At 41.2% G+C, this 24,584-nt stretch overlaps 1 protein-coding gene across 1 annotated transcript; it reads left to right on the forward strand.

The window, feature by feature from the left end:
* Nucleotides 1-3,104: 3,104 nt before the first annotated feature.
* On the forward strand, nucleotides 3,105-8,737 carry LOC115133675 (fatty acid-binding protein, intestinal-like). The gene is made up of 4 exons (XM_029667159.2): nucleotides 3,105-3,222; nucleotides 4,412-4,584; nucleotides 6,892-6,999; nucleotides 7,542-8,737. The coding sequence occupies exons 1-4, from the start codon at nucleotides 3,156-3,158 to the stop codon at nucleotides 7,590-7,592; spliced, it is 399 nt and encodes a 132-aa protein (XP_029523019.1). The 5' UTR covers nucleotides 3,105-3,155; the 3' UTR covers nucleotides 7,593-8,737.
* Nucleotides 8,738-24,584: the final 15,847 nt, after the last annotated feature.

A 24,584-nucleotide genomic window follows, 5' to 3' on the forward strand; every position in this document is an offset into this window, starting at 1 on the left:
TTGTACGGTTTTCTATTGTAAAATGCGTTATCACAAATGCCAGCTGACAAAGAGCTGATATCCTCTCTGTCCTGATGTGTTAGCTACAAATCAATCTAATGACACAGCTAGACATGTTGCCGGGACAACGGTCAATGCAGACTTGCTTTTTTCTAATGAGAGAAACTGATTCCACTGGAAGAAAATGGGAAATAAGTAATCATTAATAATGAATCATAATAATAATAATGAACAACCATGCATTAGTGAGTCATTTTGTTCTTGTGGACATGCTTTACAAGAAATGTTTGCTTGTAGTAACTTATGTCCCCGGGTTTTAGAGATGGTGACCAGAGAGAGAGAGATTAGATTAGACCCAAACAAATCACGAGAAAACAAAAAGATAATTACTTGACACATTGGAAAGAATGAACAAAAAAAAACAGAACAAACTTGAATGCTATTTACAACACTGCATATATCCATAATATGACATTTGAAATGTCTTTATTCTTTTGGAAATTCTGTGAGTGCAATGTTTTCTATTCATTTTTATTGTTCATTGCACTTTAGTTTATTATCTACTTCACTTGCCATTAAAGCCATTGAGAGAGAGAGAGAGAGAGAGAGAGAGAGAGAGAGAGAGAGAGAGAGAGAGAGAGAGAGAGAGAGAGAGAGAGAGAGAGGGAGAGAGAGAGAGAGAGACAGAGAGGCTGCTAATCTGGTGGGAAAAGGACGGGGAGATGTCTATCTCAATGTGATTTGTGAATTCTACACCCACACAAACATAGATCATACAGCACAGTGACAGTATCCAAATGTGTCAAAGGACAGGCCTTTATAGACAGCAGTAAAATGTTTATGGAGAGGAAACACCGCCCGAATAAAGATTAGTTTTTTTTTATCAAGCAGTAATTGACATCATAGACACTTTTTTTTGTGGCTTTTGACATTTGCTCTGATATAAAAAAGTTAAACATCCCCATGTATTGCACACATGTTGTTACGACGGCCTGAGATGATTCTCAGAGAATTGTCTAAATCAGTCCTTGATTTGATAACTGAGGTGAATAACATTTGATCAGTGCCTCTTTGATTTACTCATTGAGGAACTCAATACATACGCATGTATATTACTGAATATTAGGTAGAGCCTGTTCATTAGTTATAAAACTGAATATTTGTCACGAACGTCGTCAGGGAAATGACTGGACCAAGGTGCAGCGTGGTAAATTTTTATTATGAATGTCACCAACAAGAAACAACCCCCCAAAAAAAACGAACTTGAAGCTGACTAGGGCTATACAGGCCACTAACAAAGACATCTACCCACAACTAAGATGGTAAAACAGGCTGCCTAAATATGATTCCCAATCAGAAACGACGATAGACAGCTGTCCCTGATTGAGAACCATACCCGGCCAAAACATAGAAACAGAAAACATAGAAAAACTAGATTGCCCACCCTAGTCACACCCTGGCCTAACCAAAATAGAGAATAAAAGCCTCTCTATGGCCAGGGCGTGACTAGTATAGCGTGACTAGTATAGAACTGAATATTAGGTTAGACACTCTGTGTCTGACATTGTACATCAGTGGAGGCTGCTGAGGGGAGGACGGCTCACAATAATGTATATCAGTGGAGGCTGCTGAGGGGAGGATGGCTCATAATAATGTCCGCAACGAGCCCATTTCTGGTATAGTCAAAATTTCATACTGGGACTTCAGCTTTTATGAAGAATGCTGTCAATCAAATCAAATCAAATGCAAATAGTCTGGGTAGCCATTTGATTAGATGTTCAGGAGTCTTATGGCTAGAAGCTGTTTAGAAGTCTCTTGGACCTAGACTTGGTGCTCGGTACCACTTGCCGTGGCAGAGAGCAGAGAGAACAATCTATGACAGGGGTGGCTGGTGTCTTTTACAATTTTTAGGGCCTTCCTCTGACACTGCCTGGTATAGAGGTCCTGGATGGCAGGAATCTTGGCCCCAGTGATGTACTGGGCCGGACGCACTACCCTCTGTAGTGCCTTGCGGTCGTAGGGTACTTTTGTACTTTGGAATGAAGCCGTCCCATATGGTTATCATTGATTATCTTTGACTGAATCTAAGCAGTTATGTTACCTGAACTGACCTCCTTTAAATGAAACTGTTGAATACTACCCATAATTCCAAAGGGGTTTGATAACGTGGCGTGCAGAAGAAGACTCGTGGAAAGTTCAAGCACTGGTGACAAAAATACTTATCATTTGTGACATCAGAATAGCGTCTCTGGCGCCTGAGCCACACCCGAGGATGCCTTATTGCCCTGGCTGTCCCTGTTTTACATGGCTTTCATGGTATACTATGACACTATCGTCGACCTCCTGGAAAAAGCTTGTGTCCCTATTCATTTAGATTTAGTCATTCACCTCCATGTGCTTTGAAGGTTTCATGACTCTTAAGAAACACATAAAGTTATTCAAAAGGAATTTCCTTGACTATATGGCAATCAATTCATGAAAAGTTTCCTTTATGGAGATACAAGGTTTTTCCAGGAGGCCGACAGTATCTAACCTCAATGCAATGAGTTAATTGGCAGTGGTAAGTGGGAACTAAGTAACAATATTCCTCTGTTGTTCTCATTGATAAAGTATGCCAGTTACAAGGGCACAAAATCTCCTCTGTATAATCGAGGACACACCATTGACCGTGAGAATACAGTGAAAATATCAGGCTACAATTTACGCATCGACTTTGTATCATGAACAACAAAAAACCTTCTAGTAGTGGGGCGAATTCTGTCAGCCCAATTAAAAACGCTAGAACTCTCCCACCATCAATGAGCGGTTCATTAGGGGCTCATTGTCATGCTGGACACAGACAGACACAGAGAGAGGTCCCCTGGGAAATATGCCAAGGAGAGTCCTATAAACGAATGCTTTTCTCTTCTGAAATAGAACAGCGCTACATTGTCCGTGTGCCAGCCCTGGCGAGGGAGTTGCCCTTGGCCATTTATCTTTGTATCCTTGAGGCCGTGCAGTAATCGCCCTATATTTGACATCAGCTTTAAATGGCCACATCAGCAGACAGATAATCAGTTAGATAAAGAAGAGCCAACCGGGGCCTCTATATAAAGGGAGGCAAACGGGCATTCTCAGTCCCACAGTCCTGCACACAGTCACTGCCCACAGTAGACATGGCATTCAATGGTACCTGGAAAGTTGAACACAACGAGAACTACGACAAGTTCATGGAGCAGATGGGTGAGTCGGTGTGTGTGTGGATGTGTGCAATGTGTATGTGCATGTGTGTGTACTTTGTGTACGGTGTGTGTGTGTGTGTGTGTGTGTGTGTGTGTGTGTGTGTGTGTGTGTGTGTGTGTGTGTGTGTTGTTTTATGAAAGGTGATGTTGCACTTCTTAATGAAGGATTATATTTCCAATGTGGCTTGGTATGGTCAGCACTTACATCAATGGTACAATCTACAGTCAGACTTATAGTGTCATCCTATACGATACAGTCAGACTTATAGTGTCATCCTATACGATACAGTCAGACTTATAGTGTCATCCTATACGATACAGTCAGACTTATAGTGTCATCCTATACGATACAGTCAGACTTATAGTGTCATCCTATACGATACTGTCAGACTTATAGTGTCATCCTATACGATACTGTCAGACTTATAGTGATACTGTCAGACTTATAGTGTCATCCTATACGATACTGTCAGACTTACAGTGTCATCCTATACGATACTGTCAGACTTATAGTGTCATCCTATACGATACTGTCAGACTTATAGTATCATCCTATACGATACTGTCAGACTTATAGTGTCATCCTATACGATACTGTCAGACTTGTATTTTCATCCTACAAGTCTGACTGTATCATATAGGATTTGTAAAGCAAGTGTTGGTATATTGCGTGTGTGACAGTGATGGTTTTGAGGTAATCTTTGATCCTGTGGCTTGTTTGAGTGGATGTGAGTTACCAGTCAGAGGCGTGCTGTATTGCTGCACAGCTATAATAATAGCTCTTGGCTGTTGCCATTTTAAAAGCTTGTCAACAAACACAAGCTTTTTTGGGACCTAGGTAGGGTGTAATGAGTAATATTATGATGATGGACACGCACCATTTCCAGACAGGTAGTGTGAATAAATGGGACCTAATTGATAACTCAGTGCGAATAAAACATTTTTAGTAGCCCAACTTGGGGCTCGAACTTTTACTATCTATCAAGCACTTTAGTATTTACACCAAGAGGCTCAGGACCCAAACCTCATCTACAACACTCTATATATCCAGCAATTTAGCCATTACACCAAGAGGCTCAGACCCAAGCCTCATCTACAACACTCTATATATCCAGCAATTTAGCCATTACACCAAGAGGCTCAGACCCACGCCTCATCTACAGCACTCTATCTACTGCATTTTCCAACAGGCATCAATGTGATGAAGAGGAAGTTGGCGGAACATGACAACCTGAAGGTTATCATCGAGCAGACAGGAGACAAGTTCCACATCAAGGAATCCAGCACCTTCCGTAACAAAGACATCGACTTCACTCTGGGCGTACAGTTTGACTACGCGCTGGCCGACGGCACCGAAGTCTCAGTATGTTTGAACTCTTTCAACCTAGAGACTTATTTTAGTAGGCTATCGTACACAGTATCCAACAGAAAGTTGTAGAGATTGAAATCTAAGCCCCCCTTTTCATAAAGCCTTCATAAAATGTAAATCCTACAAATGTATTTCTGCTTTGTGTCTTTTGGTAAACTGTTGTCATGCTCAGAAAAAGTGGAAATCGTGCTGATGGAGTTGGAAAATGTGACCTTTTAAAACAGTTTATAAGATCATAGCCTTCTGAAGTCTGGCAGTGACCTATGCGTGACTGTGCACTGTAAAAGTGTTTTGTAGTTTTTGTCCATATAGAGTAACCCATTAGAATAAGTTTACAATGAATATATGTATATTTGCTGTTTAAACTCATGGTTGGCTAGCCATTTCTTTATAAGCTCATGGTTGGCTAGCCATTTCTTTATAAGCTCATGGTTGGCTAGCCATTTCTATTTATAAGCTCATGGTTGGCTAGCCATTTCTTTATAAGCTCATGGTTGGCTAGCCATTTCTTTATAAGCTCATGGTTGGCTAGCCATTTCTTTATTAGCTCATGGTTGGCTAGCCATTTCTTTATAAGCTCATGGTTGGCTAGCCATTTCTTTATAAGCTCATGGTTGGCTAGCCATTTATTTATAAGCTCATGGTTGGCTAGCCATTTCTTAATAAACTCATGGTTGGCTAGCCATTTCTTTATAAACTCATGGTTGGCTAGCCATTTCTTTATAAGCTCATGGTTGGCTAGCCATTTCTTAATAAGCTCATGGTTGGCTAGCCATTTCTTTATAAACTCATGGTTGGCTAGCCATTTCTTTATAAGCTCATGGTTGGCTAGCCATTTCTTTATAAGCTCATGGTTGGCTAGCCATTTCTTTATAAGCTCATGGTTGGCTTTATAAGCCATTTAGCCATTTTTATAAGCTCATGGTTGGCTAGCCATTTCTTTAATAAGCTCATGGTTGGCTAGCCATTTCTTTATAAGCTCATGGTTGGCTAGCCATTTCTTTATAAGCTTTAGCCATTTCTTTATAAGCTCATGGTTGGCTAGCCATTTCTTTATAAGCTCATGGTTGGCTAGCCATTTCTTTATAAGCTCATGGTTGGCTAGCCATTTCTTTATTTCATGGTTGGCTAGCCATTTATTTATAAGCTCATGGTTGGCTAGCCATTTATTTATTAGCTCATGGTTGGCTAGCCATTTCTTTATAAGCTCATGGTTGGCTAGCCATTTCTTAATAAGCTCATGGTTGGCTAGCCATTTCTTAATAAGCTCATGGTTGGCTAGCCATTTCTTTATAAGCTCATGGTTGGCTAGCCATTTCTAGCATGGTTGGCTAGCCATTTCTTTATTAGCTCATGGTTGGCTAGCCATTTCTTTATAACTCATGGTTGGCTAGCTCATGGTTGGCTAGCCATTTCTTTATTATGGTTGGCTAGCCATTTCTTTATAAACTCATGGTTGGCTAGCCTAGCCATTTCTTATTTTTTAAGCTCATGGTTGGCTAGCCATTTATTTAAGCTCATGGTTGGCTAGCCATTTCTTTATAAACTCATGGTTGGCTAGCCATTTCTTTATAAGCTCATGGTTGGCTAGCCATTTCTTAATAAGCTCATGGTTGGCTAGCCATTTCTTTATAAGCTCATGGTTGGCTAGCCATTTATTTATAAGCTCATGGTTGGCTAGCCATTTCTTTATAAGCTCATGGTTGGCTAGCCATTTCTTAATAAGCTCATGGTTGGCTAGCCATTTCTTTATAAGCTCATGGTTGGCTAGCCATTTCTTTATTATGGTTGGCTAGCCATTTCTTTATAAACTCATGGTTGGCTAGCCATTTCTTTATAAGCTCATGGTTGGCTAGCCATTTCTTTTCATGGTTTAGCCATTTCTTTATAAGCTCATGGTTGGCTAGCCATTTCATGGTTGGCTAGCCATTTCTTTTATGGTTTAGCCATTTCTTTATAGCTCATGGTTGGCTAGCCATTTCTTAATAAGCTCATGGTTGGCTAGCCATTTCTTAATAAGCTCATGGTTGGCTAGCCATTTCTTAATTTGGTTTAGCCATTTCTTTATAAGCTCATGGTTGGCTAGCCCTTTATGCCCTAGATATATCTTATCTCAAGATACTGTTTAACCCATGCATCGATAACAATGGGTGATTGTTATCGCCATTTCTTAATAAGTTCATGGTTGGCTAGCCATTTCTTTATTAGCTCATGTTTGGCTAGCCATTTGTTTGAATCGACCTATGCCCTAGATATATCTTATCTCCGTTAACCAATGGGTGATTGTTATCTGTCCCACAGGGTACCTGGGAGATGGATGGAGATGTGTTGAAGGGTAAATTCACCAGGAAAGACAACAGTAAGGTGCTGACCACCACTCGGGCCGTGGTGGGAGGAGAGCTAGTACAGGTTAGTGTGAGAAAATCCCACATCATGTATCTTTTCAAATGATCTTTATAATGTTGTACCACTTTATACCAGAATAACTAGAAGTGATATGTTTTTAATAACCAAATGTGAGTTTTTAAACTTTAATTTAGATTTTTTTTCGGACTTTTTACATTTAATGTAGTATATTTTTCCTCATAACTGTTACCTTCTGCATAATCCAGTCGTGTTGACTGCGAGCATGAATCAAATCAAATCAAATAAGACATTATAAATCATTTGAACTTTTAAATTTTAAAAGGTTATAAATGCTAATGCTGAAAAATGTACATAAATGCAGATAAATGTTTATAACATGTATATTTCCCACCTACACAGTATATTAATGCTTATGAATTAACATTTGTCCTACTGAAACATTACCAATATTATTGTCATAACTGCATAAGCATTGTAATCAGAGATTCATATTGTAGTCTCTAGTGTACTCACTGTGCTGGTACGTCTATTTCAATGAAAATGGCAACCTTATTACATTGTTTAAGGACTCTCTTCTCCGACAGAGCTATAACTACGATGGGGTGGATGCCAAGAGGATTTTCAAGAAGGCTTAAAGGGATTCATGACAAATTTCTATCTCACATATCATTATGTTTTTTCTAACCTTAAGAATATGTGGCAAGACTTTAGCTCAGGTGCCAAATTTAAAGTATAAGTCCAAATTTGCAGTGCCTTCCCCTCATTCTCTAAACCCCATGTACCCCCAAGAATAGCTTCAATAGTTCACTATTGGATGAAGGCCATATCACCCTCTGAAGAACCCTTAACTGAAGGTGTGGACCATAGAATGAAGAATTAGAACACCGGAATGGTCATGAACATTCTGATGACGGTGTAAAGGTTAGCTATTCTGGTCAGGAAGTTGGTCAACCGCGGTTTGCCAGTGCTGTGGTAAGATATTGTGTAAAATAATGCATTTTATGAACGTATCTGCATTGGTATGTTTGTTAGCTATCTAGCTAGCTAATTTTCGAGGAATGAGTCCATCCATTTCTCAAATGAACTGCCAATATTCCATTGAACCAATGCAATCAATCCACAGTGATACAGTGGTTGAAATCAGTTGATGATAGGACTTAGTTGTAAATGAAGAAGTACTGATATTGTGTCATATAAAAGCACTCACAGCTTTCCAAGAAAATAAACATTTAGACATTTATGGTCTGTTTATATATATTTTAGAAGCTATTTATACAGAACATTTGCATAAAACAAGTATAAACTGTATTTATAATTATATGATCATATTTTAGTTTGACAATAATTATATTACACAATTTCTGATATATCACATGCCTTACTTTTATTTTCCTGCATGAAACAAATCTGGATTATGCCTCTACTGCCATTCACTCCAATTAGACTGGTTTCGGATTTCTACCTGACCAATATGGCTGCCATTTTCATCCCATTCTGGAACCTTGAGGGTTTATGACATTGCCCTTCTAGTTAATGAATAGCATTTCCACAGTGTGACCTGCTAAAACCTTCCAAACATTCATAAAGCAAGGAACATTAAGTTGGCTGATATACTTCCAGAGTGACTACAACCTTTGAACAATCAAGATTAAACTCTCCATTGAATCCAGAAAGGGAACTGTCATCTTTGGTGTACATTTAATTAACAGGTGTCCTTTTCTACTCAACAATTTTTTATAATTGGTCTTGCACAATAAAAATACATTAACGTTCCAGTGAATTGTATATGCCTGCATGATTTTTTGAAAATGTCACTGTGAGATTTGTTATCATACTTTACTTGAAGCCTCCAACATTAGCCAATGTAAAACTGTCATGAATACGCCATAGCACGATACAAGCTGTTATTCAGCTCAGGAGTCAATTGTCCTGAGCTGACATAATCTGTCATGGCAATTTCTATCATCGTCTCCGCCATTATTATAATAGCACTATGTAGACCTTCACGTGAAGAGTTTTGACAAATCATGAGGAGATTTTTGGTAACACTGACACAAAATAACAGACGGATTCCTCAAAACAGCCCTGAAAAGACAATCCAAGACAGTGAGAAGGTTGAAAAGACGTCGGCTTCTCCAGAATATTCATGTTTCTTCAAAAGGGGCAATCTGCGGTTGTTACATCCGTTTTTATTTAAACGTATTAATGGTATATACCCATTGATTCTTCAAGAATATAACTTCTAAATGCCTCATGAGCTTCGTTCAACTGTCTAGCCCCATCACTTTATAAACATTGCTCTGTCTATGAATTTCAGAGTGGATAAACTACTCCAGGCCCATCCCTCAGCTTTTTTTTTTTTACCAAAACAGAGGTGGGGTGCTCATTTTCAATTGGAGATTGCCCCTTTAAAATCTACACATTTAATAGTCTTTAACATTCTAACAGTCTATTGTGTTGCTAGATACATCAATAAGCTCTGTTGCCTACATAGTTATCTACAATGGCTTCAGAAAGTAATCACACCCCTTGACTTTTTGTTGTTGTGTTACAGCCTTTATTTAAAATGGATTAAATTGAGATAAGCCTAAACACAATACCCCATAATGTCAAAGTGGAATGATGTTTACATTTTTTAAATCAAATTCAATGTCTTGAGTTATTAAGTATTCAACCCCTTTGTTATGGCAAGCCTAAATAGTACAAATCTGCATAACAAGTCACATGATAAGTTGCATGGACTCACTCTGTGTGCAAAAATAGGGGTTAACATGATTTTTGAATGATTATATCTCTGTACCTCACACAATTATCTGTAAGGTCCCTCAGTCGAGCAGTGAATTTTGAACACAGATTCAACCACAAAGACCAGGGATGTTTTCGAAAACTTCGCAAAGAAGGGCACAAATAGGTAGATTGGTAAAGATTTTTTTTTAAAGCTGACATTGAACATCCCTTTGAGAATGGTGTTAGGAATTACATTTTGGATGATGTATCAATACACCCAGTCACTACAAAGATACAGGCGTCCTTCTTAACTCAGCTGCCGGAGAGGAAGGAAACAGCTCAGGGATTTCAACATGAGGCCAATGGTGACTTTAAAACAGTTACAGAGTTTCATGGCTGTGATAGGAGACAACTGAGGATGGATCAACAACATTGTAGTTACACTACAATACTAACCTAAATGACAGAGTGAAAAGAAGGAATCCTGTACATAATAAAAATATTCCAAAACATGCATCCTGTTTGCAACAAAGCACTAAAGTAATACTGCAAAAAAATGTGGCAAAGAAATGAACTTCATGTCCTGAATACAAAATCAAATCAAATTGTTTTTGTCACATGCGCAGAATACAACAGGTACAGAATACAACCTTACCATGAAATGCTTACTTACCAACAATGCAATTTTAAGAAAATAGAGTTAAGAAAATATTTACTAAATCAACTAAAGTTGAAAGAAAAAGACAAAATAAAAATAAAAAGGAACACAATAAAATAACAATAATGAGGCTATATACAGTCGATGTTTGGGACAAATCCAACACAACACATCACTGAGTACCACTCTTCATATTTTCAAGCATGGTGGTGACTGCATCATGTTATGGGTATGCTTGTCATCGGCAAGGACTAGGTTTTTCTATGATAAAAAGATACGTAATAGAGCAATGCACAGGCAAAATCCTAGAGGAAAACCTGGTTCAGTCTGATGATAATGATTGACATATTATTTTTATGAATTTATTCACACTATTTCATCCTTCGACAAGGTATAGTCCCGACACAAGTCTAGGGTCATATCCAACCTGGCCGGTTGTTCGTTCTATCGGCTCCATTGCCAGGGATGTGTCCCAGACGTTAAGTCTTTTTGTTCTGTATCTATGCAAATGTTCTATTGCCATACTGGCTGGCAACTTTCAAATCGTTTGCTTGCTAGCTATCCAACTACAGCTAATTTACAGCCAAGTCGAACAGGGCAGCCAGAATAACAACAAAGTAGATGCATTTGCATTTGTTTAAGCTGTTTTCTAGTGACATTTATTTGGATACATCCATAACAATGAGCAAATGACGCTCAATCCCACCTGGCATAGAACATGTGCTCTCTCGTCAGGACTCTGTTGTTCAGAGGAACTAGCCAACAACACAGCTAACACAATTACTTCAAACTGAAGTTGGAAAGACTGCAAACTAGCTGAACTTCGATTCATTTGACCTGTTTTCTATTGATATTTATTTTTATATCTCCATAAAAATAATGCTGATTTATGATTTCGACTGGGTGAGAAAAGCTGCCTGCCGGTCTGTCTCATCCCGACTCCCAACACGTTCATTACTATGCAAAAACTGGAGATCGAATTTAAATATTGAATCAATGTTGCAGATGTCGGAGAGACAGACAGCAAGGTTTATACAAATCACCTCTGTTGAAAACTAAATGTCAGAGAGACAGACAGCAGGTTTATACAAATCACCTCTGTTGAAAACTAAATGTCAGAGAGACAGACAGCAGGTTTATACAAATCACCTCTGTTGAAAACTAAATGTCAGAGAGACAGACAGCAGGTTTATACAAATCACCTCTGTTGAAAACTAAATGTCAGAGAGACAGACAGCAGGTTTATACAAATCACCTCTGTTGAAAACTAAATGTCAGAGAGACAGACAGCAAGGTTTATACAAATCACCTCTGTTGAAAACTAAATGTCAGAGAGACAGACAGCAGATTTATACAAATCACCTCTGTTGAAAACTAAATGTTAGAGAGACAGACAGCAGGTTTATACAAATCACCTCTGTTGAAAACTAAATGTCAGAGAGACAGACAGCAGGTTTATACAAATCACCTCTGTTGAAAATTAAATGTCAGAGAGACAGACAGCAAGGTTTATACAAATCACCTCTGTTGAAAACTAAATGTCAGAGAGACAGACAGCAGGTTTATACAAATCACCTCTGTTGAAAACTAAATGTCAGAGAGACAGACAGCAGGTTTATACAAATCACCTCTGTTGAAAACTAAATGTTAGAGAGACAGACAGCAAGGTTTATACAAATCACCTCTGTTGAAAACTAAATGTTAGAGAGACAGACAGCAGGTTTATACAAATCACCTCTGTTGAAAACTAAATGTCAGAGAGACAGACAGCAGGTTTATACAAATCACCTCTGTTGAAAACTAAATGTTAGAGAGACAGACAGCAGGTTTATACAAATCACCTCTGTTGAAAACTAAATGTCAGAGAGACAGACAGCAGGTTTATACAAATCACCTCTGTTGAAAACTAAATGTCTAAAAGAAATGTGAGATAATGTCTAGATGCTTTTTATAGTGGAGATCCAGTTTATAAATTGCCTGGCTGGGCTGATGAGACAGTGAATTGCTCAGTCAGATGGAACAGAATAAATAGGCATTTTAACATCATAGATTTATCTGGTGGTAATTTGTGGAATAGACACCGGCTGGAATGCAGTTTTAACCAATCAGCATTCAGGATTGGACCCACCCGTTGTAGAACGTATTGACTAAGGGGTTGAATATATATTTTTTATTTTAATTTTATTTTTTACAAATGATTGAATTTTTCTTCCACTTTGACATTACGGAGTATTTTGTGTAGATAACTGACAAAAGAAATGACAGTTATATCCATTTTAATACCACTTTGAAATACCATACTTTCTGAAGGCTTTGTTCAAATGTTACTGCCTACTTTTTTAGCAATTTGAATCAGTGGACTTTGAAATCAAAGCTGGACAATAACAACCTGTTATCAAGATGTCGTAATAAAGATTTGATCATGTAGATTTGATGAAGATGACATTTTATAGGTATCATATTGTCACAACAGTTTAGTGGTGGTGAGGGAGGAGTTAAACATTGCTTTTACTTCCAACCACATGATGACCATGACTTGCAGTCATGTGCTGGGAAAGTTCAATGAACTCTGCCGTAGGCTACATTTAGACATTTTGAATGGCATGCAAGTCATATGGTATCTGCGCTGTGATTATTGACAATGTATCATTCATTTGCAGATGCTTCAGTGTATTTTATAAACTTGAAAATGAGTCCATGGTTTGAAAAATGGCACATTATCTACTTAAATAATGAACACAGGAACAACGAGCCAACTTCATGTGCCAGCCCTCTATGTCCACAAGATGGCGACATAAGCCCTTAGGTTTGAGTAGCCGTGCTTGTTGTATCCCTCCTCAAATGTGACAATGCCCTCACAACCACCTGATCTTGACTGCATATCAGGGTGGTGGTCAATTCAGTCAATACAGGAAGTCAACTGAAATCCAGTTAATTGTCAATCGTTTTCTATGAGGATTTACATGTCAAATTACTTTCTTGAATGAAAGGGAATTGATAACAATGGACCACAACCCTGTTGTATACATGTGATGTCCTTTCATGTGTTATCTCTGCGATGTTCTTCATGTGCTATCGCTGTGATGTTCGTCATGTGTTATCTCTGGGATGTTCGTCATGTGTTATCTCTGCGATGTCCTTTCATGTGTTATCTCTGTTATGTTCGTCATGTGTTATCTCTGCGATGTTCATCATGTGTTATCTCTGGGATGTTCGTCATGTGTTATCTCTGCGATGTCCTTTCATGTGTTATCTCTGTGATGTCCTTTCATGTGTTATCTCTGTGATGTCATTTCATTTGTTATCTCTGTTATGTTCGTCATGTGTTATCTCTGCAATGTTCATCATGTGTTATCTCTGGGATGTTCGTCATGTGTTATCTCTGTGATGTTCATCATGTGCTATCTCTGGGATGTTCGTCATGTGTTATCTCTGCGATGTCCTTTCATGTGTTATCTCTGTGATGTCCTTTCATGTGTTATCTCTGTGATGTCATTTCATGTGTTATCTATGTTATGTTCATCATGTGTTATTTCTGGGATGTTCGTCATGTGTTATCTCTGTGATGTTCATCATGTGTTATCTCTGGGATGTTCGTCATGTGTTATCTCTGTGATGTTCATCATGTGTTATCTCTGTGATGTTCGCCCTGTGTTATCTCTGTGATGTTCATCATGTGTTATCTCTGTGATGTCCTTTTATGTGCTATCTCTGTGATGTTCATCATGTGTTATCTCTGTGATGTCCTTTCATGTGTTATCTCTGTGATGTTCGTCATGTGTTATCTCTGTTATGTTCGTCATGTGTTATCTCTGCGATGTTCTTCATGTGTTATCTCTGTGATGTTCGCCCTGTGTTATCTCTGTGATGTTCGTCATGTGTTATCTCTGTTATGTTCGTCATGTGTTATCTCTGCGATGTTCTTCATGTGCTATCTCTGCGATGTTCTTCATGTGTTATCTCTGTGATGTCCTTTCATTTGTTATCTCTGTGATGTTCGCCCTGTGTTATCTCTGTGATGTCCTTTCATGTGTTATCTCTGTGATGTTCGCCCTGTGTTATCTCTGTGATGTTCGTCATGTGTTATCTCTGTGATGCTCTTCATGTGTTATCTCTGTGATGTTCATCATGTGCTATCTCTGTGATGCTCGTCATGTGTTATCTCTGTGATACCCTAGGGGTGGGTGGGAGTTGGGACCCACCTATGGCTCATGGTAGAACGTGGGTGATAAGTTCAATACCAGAAAGGCACAGTTTACCCCCGGATTCCTTGGTTGTACTCCTGCACAAGCTTAACACCTTCTTCGTCCGTTTTGAGGATAACACAGCGGCACCGACGTGGGCCGCTCCCGAGGACTGTGGGCTCTCATTCTCCGTGGCCGACGTGGGCTGCTCCCGAGGACTGTGGGCTCTCATTCTCCGTGGCTGACGTAAGTGTCAAATGTAAGCGTGATTAGCCCTTGCAAGGCTGCTGGCCCAGAAGGCATCCCTCGCCGCATCCTCAGAGCACGGTACGGCAACGGCACTGCCCGCAACCGCAGGGGCTTTCCAGAGAGGGGTACGGTCTTCCCAACACATCACTGCCTGCCCTCCAGGACACCTACAGCATCCGATGTCACAGGAAAGCCAAGAAGATCATCAAGGACCACAGCCACCCGAACCATGGCCTGTTCACCCCACTATCATCCAGAAGGCGAGGCCAGTACAGGTGCATCAAAGCTGGGACCAAGAGACTGAAAAACAGCTTCTATCTCAAGACCATCAGACTGGTAAATAGCCATCTACCACTAGTCGGCTACCGCCTGATTACTGGACCCTGCACCTTAGAGGCTGATGCCCTGTGTACTGTACATAGACATCGAATCACTGGTCACTTTAATAATGGAACGCTGGTGACTTCAATAATGTTTACATACTGTATTCTAGTCAAGTCCATCCTATTCAACTATTGGTGTATATACACTATTCTATCCTACGTGTTCTATAGATATACTTTATTTTTTCCACATACTGTCCATAATATTTTTACATCCCATCACATACACATATATATATGTGACATTGCTCGTCCAAATTTAAAAAAAAAATAATTCTTAATTCCATTCTTTTACTTTTAGATTTGTGTGTATTGTTGTGAATTGTTAGATATTATCGCACTGTTGGAGCTAGGAACACAATCATTTTGATACACTTTCAATAGCATCTGCTAAATATGTGTATGCCACCAATAAAATTGTAATTGATTTGAAATAGTGTACACTTCAATCCAAAGCTTTTGTGGGGAGTAGTAAACGAGTACACGCTTCAGGGGGAAGGAGAGATTTGGGACGTAACCCCTGCATTGAAACATTAGTCGCAGACTGCTAACATTATCACAATAGCATGTTAGTGTCTAGGCACATTAGCAAGAGCATTATCCCCCCCCCGCCCAAAACCCCCCAACTCCAGGGACGGTTAGCATCTCCATTGATTAACAGCCCATTGAAGCCCCCTGCCTAGACCCCCAGCAGCCTCCCCGATATCATCCAACTCTAACCTACTGCAGGCTGGGGCGGCTTTGAAAGCAGGCGCTGCACTAAATCCACTCTAGAGAGTACGGCCCGCTGGGGCTAAGCCTCTGGGGAGGCTGGGTTAGTTTGACAGTCTGTTCTGAAGCTTAGAGAAGGGGAGAACAGGGTTCTGTTCAGCTGTTCTGGAGGTTGTTTTGTTTAGATTGTCGCCTATCTCTGGTGGGTTTTCAATCTACTGTACACCCCCCCGCAAAAAAACAAACATGTTTCAGAATGATGTCTGTGATTTCTGTGGTAGATTTCCTCGATTTCTGACTTTAAAATAAAATACATGGACACACCTTCTGACTCACACCACCACTCCTTGAGGATTGGATCCCTGTAGCATGTAATGGAAGGCCTGTTGTAGACACTATACATGGATAGTTCATCTGTAGACACTCTACTATCAACAAACTGTTGGTTAGGTTTAGGGTAAGGGTTAAGTTTAGAGTAAGGATAAGGGTTAAGTTCAGGATTAGGTTTAGAATAAGAGTCAGGTTTAAGTTTAGGGTTAGGATAAGGGTTAAGTTCAGGATTAGGTTTAGAATCAGAGTAAGGGTTAAGTTTAGGGTTAGGATAAGGGTTAAGTTCAGGATTAGGTTTAGAATAAGAGTAAGGTATAAGTTTAGGGTTAGGATAAGGGTTAAGGTCAGGGTTAGAGCTAGGGTTAGGGTTAGTAGATAAATAGTTGAAATCTTTGTCTGTAGATAGTCTATAGAGCAGATGGAGTATCCAAATAAAGTGTTACCGGCCAGTGCACCAGTCCTCGAGGGTCAGGTCACTGTAGAATTTAATGGAAGGCCAGTGCACCAGTCCTCGAGGGTCAGGTCACTGTAGAATTTAATGGAAGGCCAGTGCACCAGTCCTCGAGGGTCAGGTCACTGTAGAATTTAATGGAAGGCCAGTGCACCAGTCCTCGAGGGTCAGGTCACTGTAGAATTTAATGGAAGGCCAGTGCACCAGTCCTCGAGGGTTGGGGTTAGGGTTAGGGTCCTCGAGGGTCAGGTCACTGTAGAATTTAATGGAAGGCCAGTGCACCAGTCCTCGAGGGTTAGGGTTAGGGTTAGGGTCCTCGAGGGTCAGGTCACTGTAGAATTTAATGGAAGGCCAGCGTTGCACAACACATTCATAAATGGCAAAAAATACGGTCAAAAATTGTATCATAAGGAATTAAGGTGTTGAAGTGTCTGTCCTATATAGGAGATATAACAAAGCTCAGGAAACATATATACAGTATTTTTTTGGTGCAGGCACTAAGCTACCTCCATACTTCCATAAATGTTTTTAACAAAGCTCAGGAAACATATATACAGTATATTTTGGGTATAGGCACAAAGCTACCTCCATACTTCCATAAATGTTTTTAACAAAGCTCAGGAAACATATATATAGAATTTTTTGGGGTGTAGGCACAAAGCTACCTCCATACTTCCATAAATGTTTTTAACAAAGCTCAGGAAACATATATATATTATTTTTTGGGGTGTAGGCACAAAGCTACCTCCATACTTCCATAAATGTTTTTAACAAAGCTCAGGAAACATATATACAGTATTTTTTTGGTGTAGGCACTAAGCTACCTCCATACTTCCATAAATGTTTTTAACAAAGCTCAGGAAACATATAATATACAGTATTTTTTTGGTGTATGTCACATTCTGACCTTTATTTCCTTTGTTTTGTCATTATTTAGTATGGTCAGGGTGTGAGTTGGGGTGGGTAGTCTATGTTTGTTTTTCTATGTTTTGGGGTATTTCTATGTTTCGGCCTAGTATGGTTCTCAATCAGAGGCAGGTGTCATTAGTTGTCTCTGATTGAGAATCATACTTAGGTAGCCTGGGTTTCACTGTGTGTTTGTGGGTGATTGTTCCTGTCTCTGTGTTTTGCACCAGATAGGGCTGTTTTTGGTTTTCCACGTTTATTGTTTTTGTTAGTTTATTCATGTCTAGTGTCTTTATTAAAAACATGAATAACCACCACGCTGCGTTTTGGTCCGCCTCTTCTTCACCTAAGGAAAACCGTTACACTTACCATAAGCCACCTCCAATGTCGTTTTAGAGAATTTTGGCAGTACGCCTCATAACAGAAGACCACATGTAAAAACACCAGCTCAGGACCTCCACATCCGGCTTCTTCACCTGCGGGATCATCAGAGACCAGCCACCTGGACAGCTGATGAAACTGTGGTTTTGCACAACCAAAGAATTTCTGCACAAACTGTCAGAAAACGTCCCAGGGAAGCTCCTCTGTGTGCTTGTCGTCCTCACCAGGGTCTGGACCTGACTGCAGTTCAGCGTCGTAACCGACTTCAGTGGGGAAATGCTCACCTTCGATGTCCACTGGCACGCTGAAGAAGTGTGCTCTGCACGGATGTATCCCGGTTTCAACTATACCAAGCAGATGGCAGACAGCGTGTATGGCATTGTGTGGGTGAGCGGTTTGTTGATGTCAACGTTGTGAACAGAGTGCCCGCATGGTGGCAGTGGGGTTATGGTATGGGCAGGCATAAGATACGATCAATGAACACAATTGCATTTTATCGATGGCAATTTGAATGTACCATGACGAGATCCTGAGGCCCATTGTCGAAACCACGCCATCATGTTTCAGCATGATAATGCACGGCCCCATGTCACAAGGATCTGTACACAATTCCTGGAGGCAGAAAATGTCCCAGTTCTTCCAATATCCAGCAACTTCGCCAACGTTCCACAGGCCGCAATCAACAGCCTGATTAATGTGTCGCGTGAGTCGCGCTGCATGAGGCAAATGGTGGTCACAGCAGATACTGACTGCTTTTCTGATCCAAGCCCCTACCTTTTTGTTTAAGGCATCTCTGACCAACAGATGCATATCTGTATTCCTAGTCATCTGAAACGCATAGATTAGGGCCTAATGAATTTATTTTGATTGACTGGTTCACTTATATGAACTGTAACTCAGTAAAATCTTGGAAATTGGAGGATGTCCCCTGTTTTGAAAACTCAGACCCAAACTTTGTTATTTTGTGATTCTTTTGGCGTTTATCTATTTTCATGAAATGTGTTCTTACAACCGACAAGAACTTTCGTACATCAGATCGGCAGACCCCTATTCCGCATTCAACTTCGAATCGTCTGCCCAGGGCTCTTTCTGTAATTCAGACCCAAATTTTCGGGGGGATGCAAGAGGAATCGCTGGTGTTACAGAAGCAGTAGAAGGGGAACTGAGCTGATGAGCTGGTGAGATTATTAAGGCAAAGGGAAACCGGGCCAACTCTTCCCTCCATTCTATTGGCCAATGTAATATAACAAGATGGATGACCGCCGATCGCTGATTTGCTAGCAACAAGACTCTTGTAATTGCAATATTCTCTGCTTTTCTGAAATATGTATTTCGATCAAGATACCCCCCTGGCTATCCAACTCAATGGATTCTCCATTCCCCGAGCAGACAGGACAGTAGAGTCAAGGAAATCGACTCTACTTTTCCTTTTAGTCTACTGTCCTGTCTGCTTGTCCATTTAATGGTGTGCTGACTTCAGGCCCGACCCATTATTCACCCATGTTCGTCTACCTGATGGTCAAATGCTGACCCTTCAGCTGTTATGGTGACTGTTGTATATATTCCACCTCAGGATAAGAAATATAACAAGATGGCACTTAACAAACTCTGATTGGGAGTCCTGTAGTGCGACGCACAATAGGCCAAGCGTTGTCCGGGTTTGGCCGGGGTAGGCCGTAATTGTAAATAATAATGTGTTCTTAACTGACTTGCCTAGCTAAATAAAGGATAAATATATATATTTTTAAAATTTTAACTCTACGAGGTTATAACCAAGCAGGAAAACGTAGATCTATCTGGAGGCTGCCTTTCTTGTCGCCGGCTATTTTAATTTTGCGTCACTACGACACGTGATGCTCAACTTCCATCAACACGTTTCCTTCGCCACTAGTGGTGATAAAGTCCTAGACCACTGTTACTCTACCCACAAGCAAGCATACAAACACGCCCCCATCCACATCAACGGGGCTGCAGTGGAGCAGCATCCAGGACCTCTATATCAGGAAGGAAGGCCCTGAAAACTGTTAAAGACTCGAGCCACCCAAGCCATAGACTGTTCTTTCTGCTTCCACGTAGGCTCCTGAGAAGCTTCTATCCCCAAGCCATAAGACTGCTAAATAGCTAACAGAATGGCTCCACAGACTTTCTGAGTTGACCCTTGTATTTTATTTACATTTTTTAACTCTATGTCTCTATGCATACTCACAGGACTCTACACACTCAGAGGACTCTACCCACTCACAGGACTCTACACACTCACAGGACTCTACATACTCACAGGACTCTACCCACTCACAGGATTCTACCCACTGACATGACTCTACCCACTGACAGGACTATCCACACTCAGAGGACTCTACACACTCACAGGACTCTACCCACTCACAGGACTCTACACACTCACAGGACTCTACATACTCACAGGACTCTACCCACTCACAGGATTCTACCCACTGACATGACTCTACCCACTGACAGGACTATCCACACTCAGAGGACTCTACACACTCACAGGACTCTACATACTCACAAGACTCTACCCACTGACAGGACTCTCCACACTCAGAGGACTCTACACACTCACAGGACTCTACCCACTCACAGGACTCTCCACACTCAGAGGACTCTACACACTCACAGGACTCTACACACTCACAGGACTCTACCCACTCACAGGACTCCACACACTCACAGGACTCTACATACTCACAGGACTCTACACACTCACAGGACTCTACCCACTCACAGGACTCTACCCACTCACAGGACTCTACCCACTCACAGGACTCTACACACTCACAGGACTCTACCCACTCACAGGACTCTCCATACTCACAGGACTCTACACACTCACAGGACTCTACACACTCACAGGACTCTACACACTCACAGGACTCTACCCACTCACAGGACTCTACACACTCACAGGACTCTACATACTCAGAGGACTCTACACACTCACAGGACTCTACATACTCACAGGACTCTACACACTCACAGGACTCTACCCACTCACAAGACTCTACCCACTGACAGGACTCTACACACTCACAGGACTCTACACACTCAGAGGACTCTACACACTCACAGGACTCTACATACTCACAGGACTCTACACACTCACACACGCTGACACTCCAACACACACATAACATGCACACACATTTATACCGACTAACCCTAACCCACACACATTCTTAATGAATATACAATCCTAATTTAAGCCCCTGCTACTCTGTTTATCTCATATCCTGATGACTAGTCACCTTACCCCTATACATATATACCTCTATCACTCCAGTATCCCTGCACATTGTAAATATGGTACTGAAACTAACCCTGTGTATAGCTTCTTACTTTCTCATGTTCTTCTTACTTACTATTTTTATTTATTGTGTGTTTTTGTTCTACATTATGCTATTTTTAAAACTACATTGATATTGATTACTGTACTGTTGGCGTTTGGAGCTGGGAAGAAAGGTATTTCACTGTACTTTACTGCATGGGACATCAATTCATGACACTTCAGAAAGAAGAGAGGAGTGACAAGATTCCTCAGTGTTTTGGTTGCTATGAGACGGAGGGCGTAGGGTTCTCCCCTTGGGAAAAGTGTATCTTGTGGAGAAGAGAAGAGAGGAGAGAGACAGAAGAAAGAATCGGCCCAAATTGACTGAGTCTCTTTCAAATCAGACTCCCCCCCCCTCGTTTGAATTTGGTGTGATCATGATGGACAGTGGACACAGAGACCAATCAGGGAGTGTCGAGCAGGAAATGTGGCCTGACGCATTACTCACGATTTGGTCAGTAACTGGGCTGTACCATGACAGGAAGGGGGTGTACCCAGAGAGATGAGGGAAAAATGAATCCTTCGGGTTGCGTTGCTGTGTTTGTGCTTCGTTCAAAATGGTGAAATGGTCGTCATTTATGTACATTTTCAAGAGCATGTCAGCCCTTATAACGATGACGATGACGATGAGTTAATCAATCATGGTGTTCTGTTGTTTACAGGTTATATTCTGACATCTACTCTCCAGTTCAACAAGCCATAATCACTATAGGCTATGGCGTGTCAGGGCCCAAACTAAGCAACACAACCCACTATAGGCTATAGAGTGTCAGGGCCCAAACTAAGCAACACAACCCACTATAGGCTATGGAGTGTCAGGGCCCAAACTAAGCAACACAACCCACTATAGGCTATGGAGTGTCAGGGCCCAAACAAAGCAACACAACCCACTATAGGTGTTGGAGTGTCAGGGCCCAAACTAAGCAACACAACCCACTATAGGTGTTGGAGGGCCAGTAGGAGGCAGTCTTTCCTCTGGTCTAAAACATTATCCCAATGCCCCAGGGCAGTGATTGGGGACACTGCCCTGTGTAGGGTGCCGTCTTTCGGATGGGACGTTAAAAACGGGTGTCCTGACTCTCTGAGGTCATTAAAGATCCCATGGCACTTATCGTAAGAGTAGGGGTGTCCTGGCTAAATTCCCAATCTGGCCATCAAACCCATCACGGCCACCTAATAATCCCCAGTTTACAATTGGCTCATTCATCCCCTCCTTCCTCTCCCCTGTAACTATTCCCCAGGTCGTTGCTGCAAATGAGAACGTGTTCTCAGTCAACTTACCTGGTAAAATAACAGATAAATAAAATAGGAGTAGTGAAATCAAAGCACCAGTGGTGACGCTGTAATCCACGAGGAGCTGTAAAATTTATAATCCAATTTTAGTTTAGTGAACAAACACTAGAATTCTTCTTGAGTGGCCCCAGTCATATATAGTTAAATCTCAAACAAAGACATGTTATTTAAGACTGGGCTGCAGCTGCAGAGGGCGGAAACCATAGGTATGCGTGAAAAGTGACAGCAACACCTCTTAAATGCACTTGTCAAAAGGATTAACGCCATTACAATGTGACGCCTGCACTGGGCTAGGTGAACTAGGGTACACCTCCCCCCTCCCCATTTTACACCCACCATGTCGCACCCATCCCCCCACGATGCTCTGCAGCAGAAGGCCCTGGAGCATAGACTGTGTGTGTGTGTGTGTGTGTGTGTGTTTTATTTTAACTCTCCTTATGGGTACTAAAAGTCCTCACAAGGACAGTAAAACAAGTGGGGAGGAAATTCAGAAGGAAAATTCAGACAAGTGGGGAGGTTAGGTTTACAATTAGAGTTGGTGTTAGAATTAAGTTTAGGGTTAGGGGTTAAGGTTAGGGGTTAAGGTTAGGGGTTAAGGTTAGGGGTTAAGGTTAGGGGTTAAGGTTAGGGGTTAAGGTCAGGAATAGGGTTGTGGTGAGGTTAAGGTTAGGGTTAGGGTAAGGGTTAGGTTTTGGGTTAGGGGTTAGGGTCAGGGGTTAGGGTTAGGCATAGGGTTGTGGTGAGGTTAGGGTTAGGGTGAGATTTAGAGTTAGGAGTTAAGGTTAGGGGTTAAGGTTAGGAATAGGGTTGTGGTGAGGTTAAGGTTAGGGTTAGGGTAAGGGTTAGGTTTTGGGTTAGGGGTTAGGGTCAGGGGTTAGGGTTAGGCATAGGGTTGTGGTGAGGTTAGGGTTAGGGTTAGGGTAAGGTTTTGGGTTAGGGGTTAGGGTCAGGGGTTAAGGTTAGGCATAGGGTTGTGGTGAGGTTAGGGTTAGGGTGAGATTTAGAGTTAGGGGTTAGGGTCAGGGGTTAAGGTTAGGGTTAGGGTGAGATTTAGAGTTAGGGGTTAGGGTCAGGGGTTAGGGGTTAGGATCAGGGGTTAGGGTTAGGCATAGGGTTGTGGTGAGGTTAAGGTTAGGGTAAGGGTTAGGGGTTAGGTTCAGGGGTTAAGGTTAGGCATAGGGTTGTGGTGAGGTTAAGGTTAGGGTGAGATTTAGAGTTAGGGGTTAGGGTCAGGGGTTAAGGTTAGGAATAGGGTTGTGGTGAGGTTAGGGTTAGGGTGAGATTTAGAGTTAGGGGTTAGGGTCAGGGGTTAAGGTTAGGCATAGGGTTGTGGTGAGGTTAAGGTTAGGGTTAGGGTGAGATTTAGAGTTAGGGGTTTGGGAAAATATGATTCTGGATGGGATTATTATTTGGTCCCCACAAGGATAGCAATACAAAACTGTGTGTCTGCGTGTGTGACACATGATTGCATGATGTACTGTACAGAATGTAAGCCTCTTACAGAATGATGATAGTGACCTGTGAAGAGAGAGTGAAGAAACAAGAGAGAGAAAGAAATACTTAATTGGCTATGCCCCCTCCCCACTCCCTTGACTACCTAACCCTTGGGACAGGGAGGCTATTCTTATAGAGGGCAGAGAGAGGCCTCCATCTGCCTTGGTGTCCCCATGACTATAGACTGCACCGTGCCCTGGAGTATACCTGAAGATATGGGGGAAGTGTCAGGCAAAGTAGTGTGGGAGGAGTAGGGAATTGAGTTTCATCCAATAAGACTAGCACCTTTTTTTTTTACAGGGTGTCTGGATATCTCATAAATTTAGTTTTTTTTAAAGGAGAAACCACTGGGTTATCTAATATAAACCTGGTTAGTTCTGCCAAGAAAAACAATCAACTGGGGGAAACTTTAAGAAACGATTCCTTAACTTCTCTTGTCATTACTCATAGGTGAAATTGAAAATGTGACCATAGTTATGTTGGGAAGTGCTTTTACATTTGTGATAATGAGGAG

This window comes from Oncorhynchus nerka, linkage group LG8 (assembly GCF_034236695.1).
Source record: "Oncorhynchus nerka isolate Pitt River linkage group LG8, Oner_Uvic_2.0, whole genome shotgun sequence".
Lineage (NCBI taxonomy): Eukaryota > Metazoa > Chordata > Actinopteri > Salmoniformes > Salmonidae > Oncorhynchus > Oncorhynchus nerka.

What these genes read in the sequence shown, in the direction of transcription:
- LOC115133675 (XM_029667159.2), top strand. Translation starts at nt 3,156, where the DNA reads ATGGCATTCAATGGTACCTGGAAAGTTGAACACAACGAGAACTACGAC. An exon ending in CCGACGGCACCGAAGTCTCA is followed by an intron (nt 4,585 to 6,891) that starts GTATGTTTGAAC and finishes TCTGTCCCACAG; the next exon opens with GGTACCTGGGAGATGGATGG. An exon ending in TGGGAGGAGAGCTAGTACAG is followed by an intron (nt 7,000 to 7,541) that starts GTTAGTGTGAGA and finishes CTTCTCCGACAG; the next exon opens with AGCTATAACTACGATGGGGT.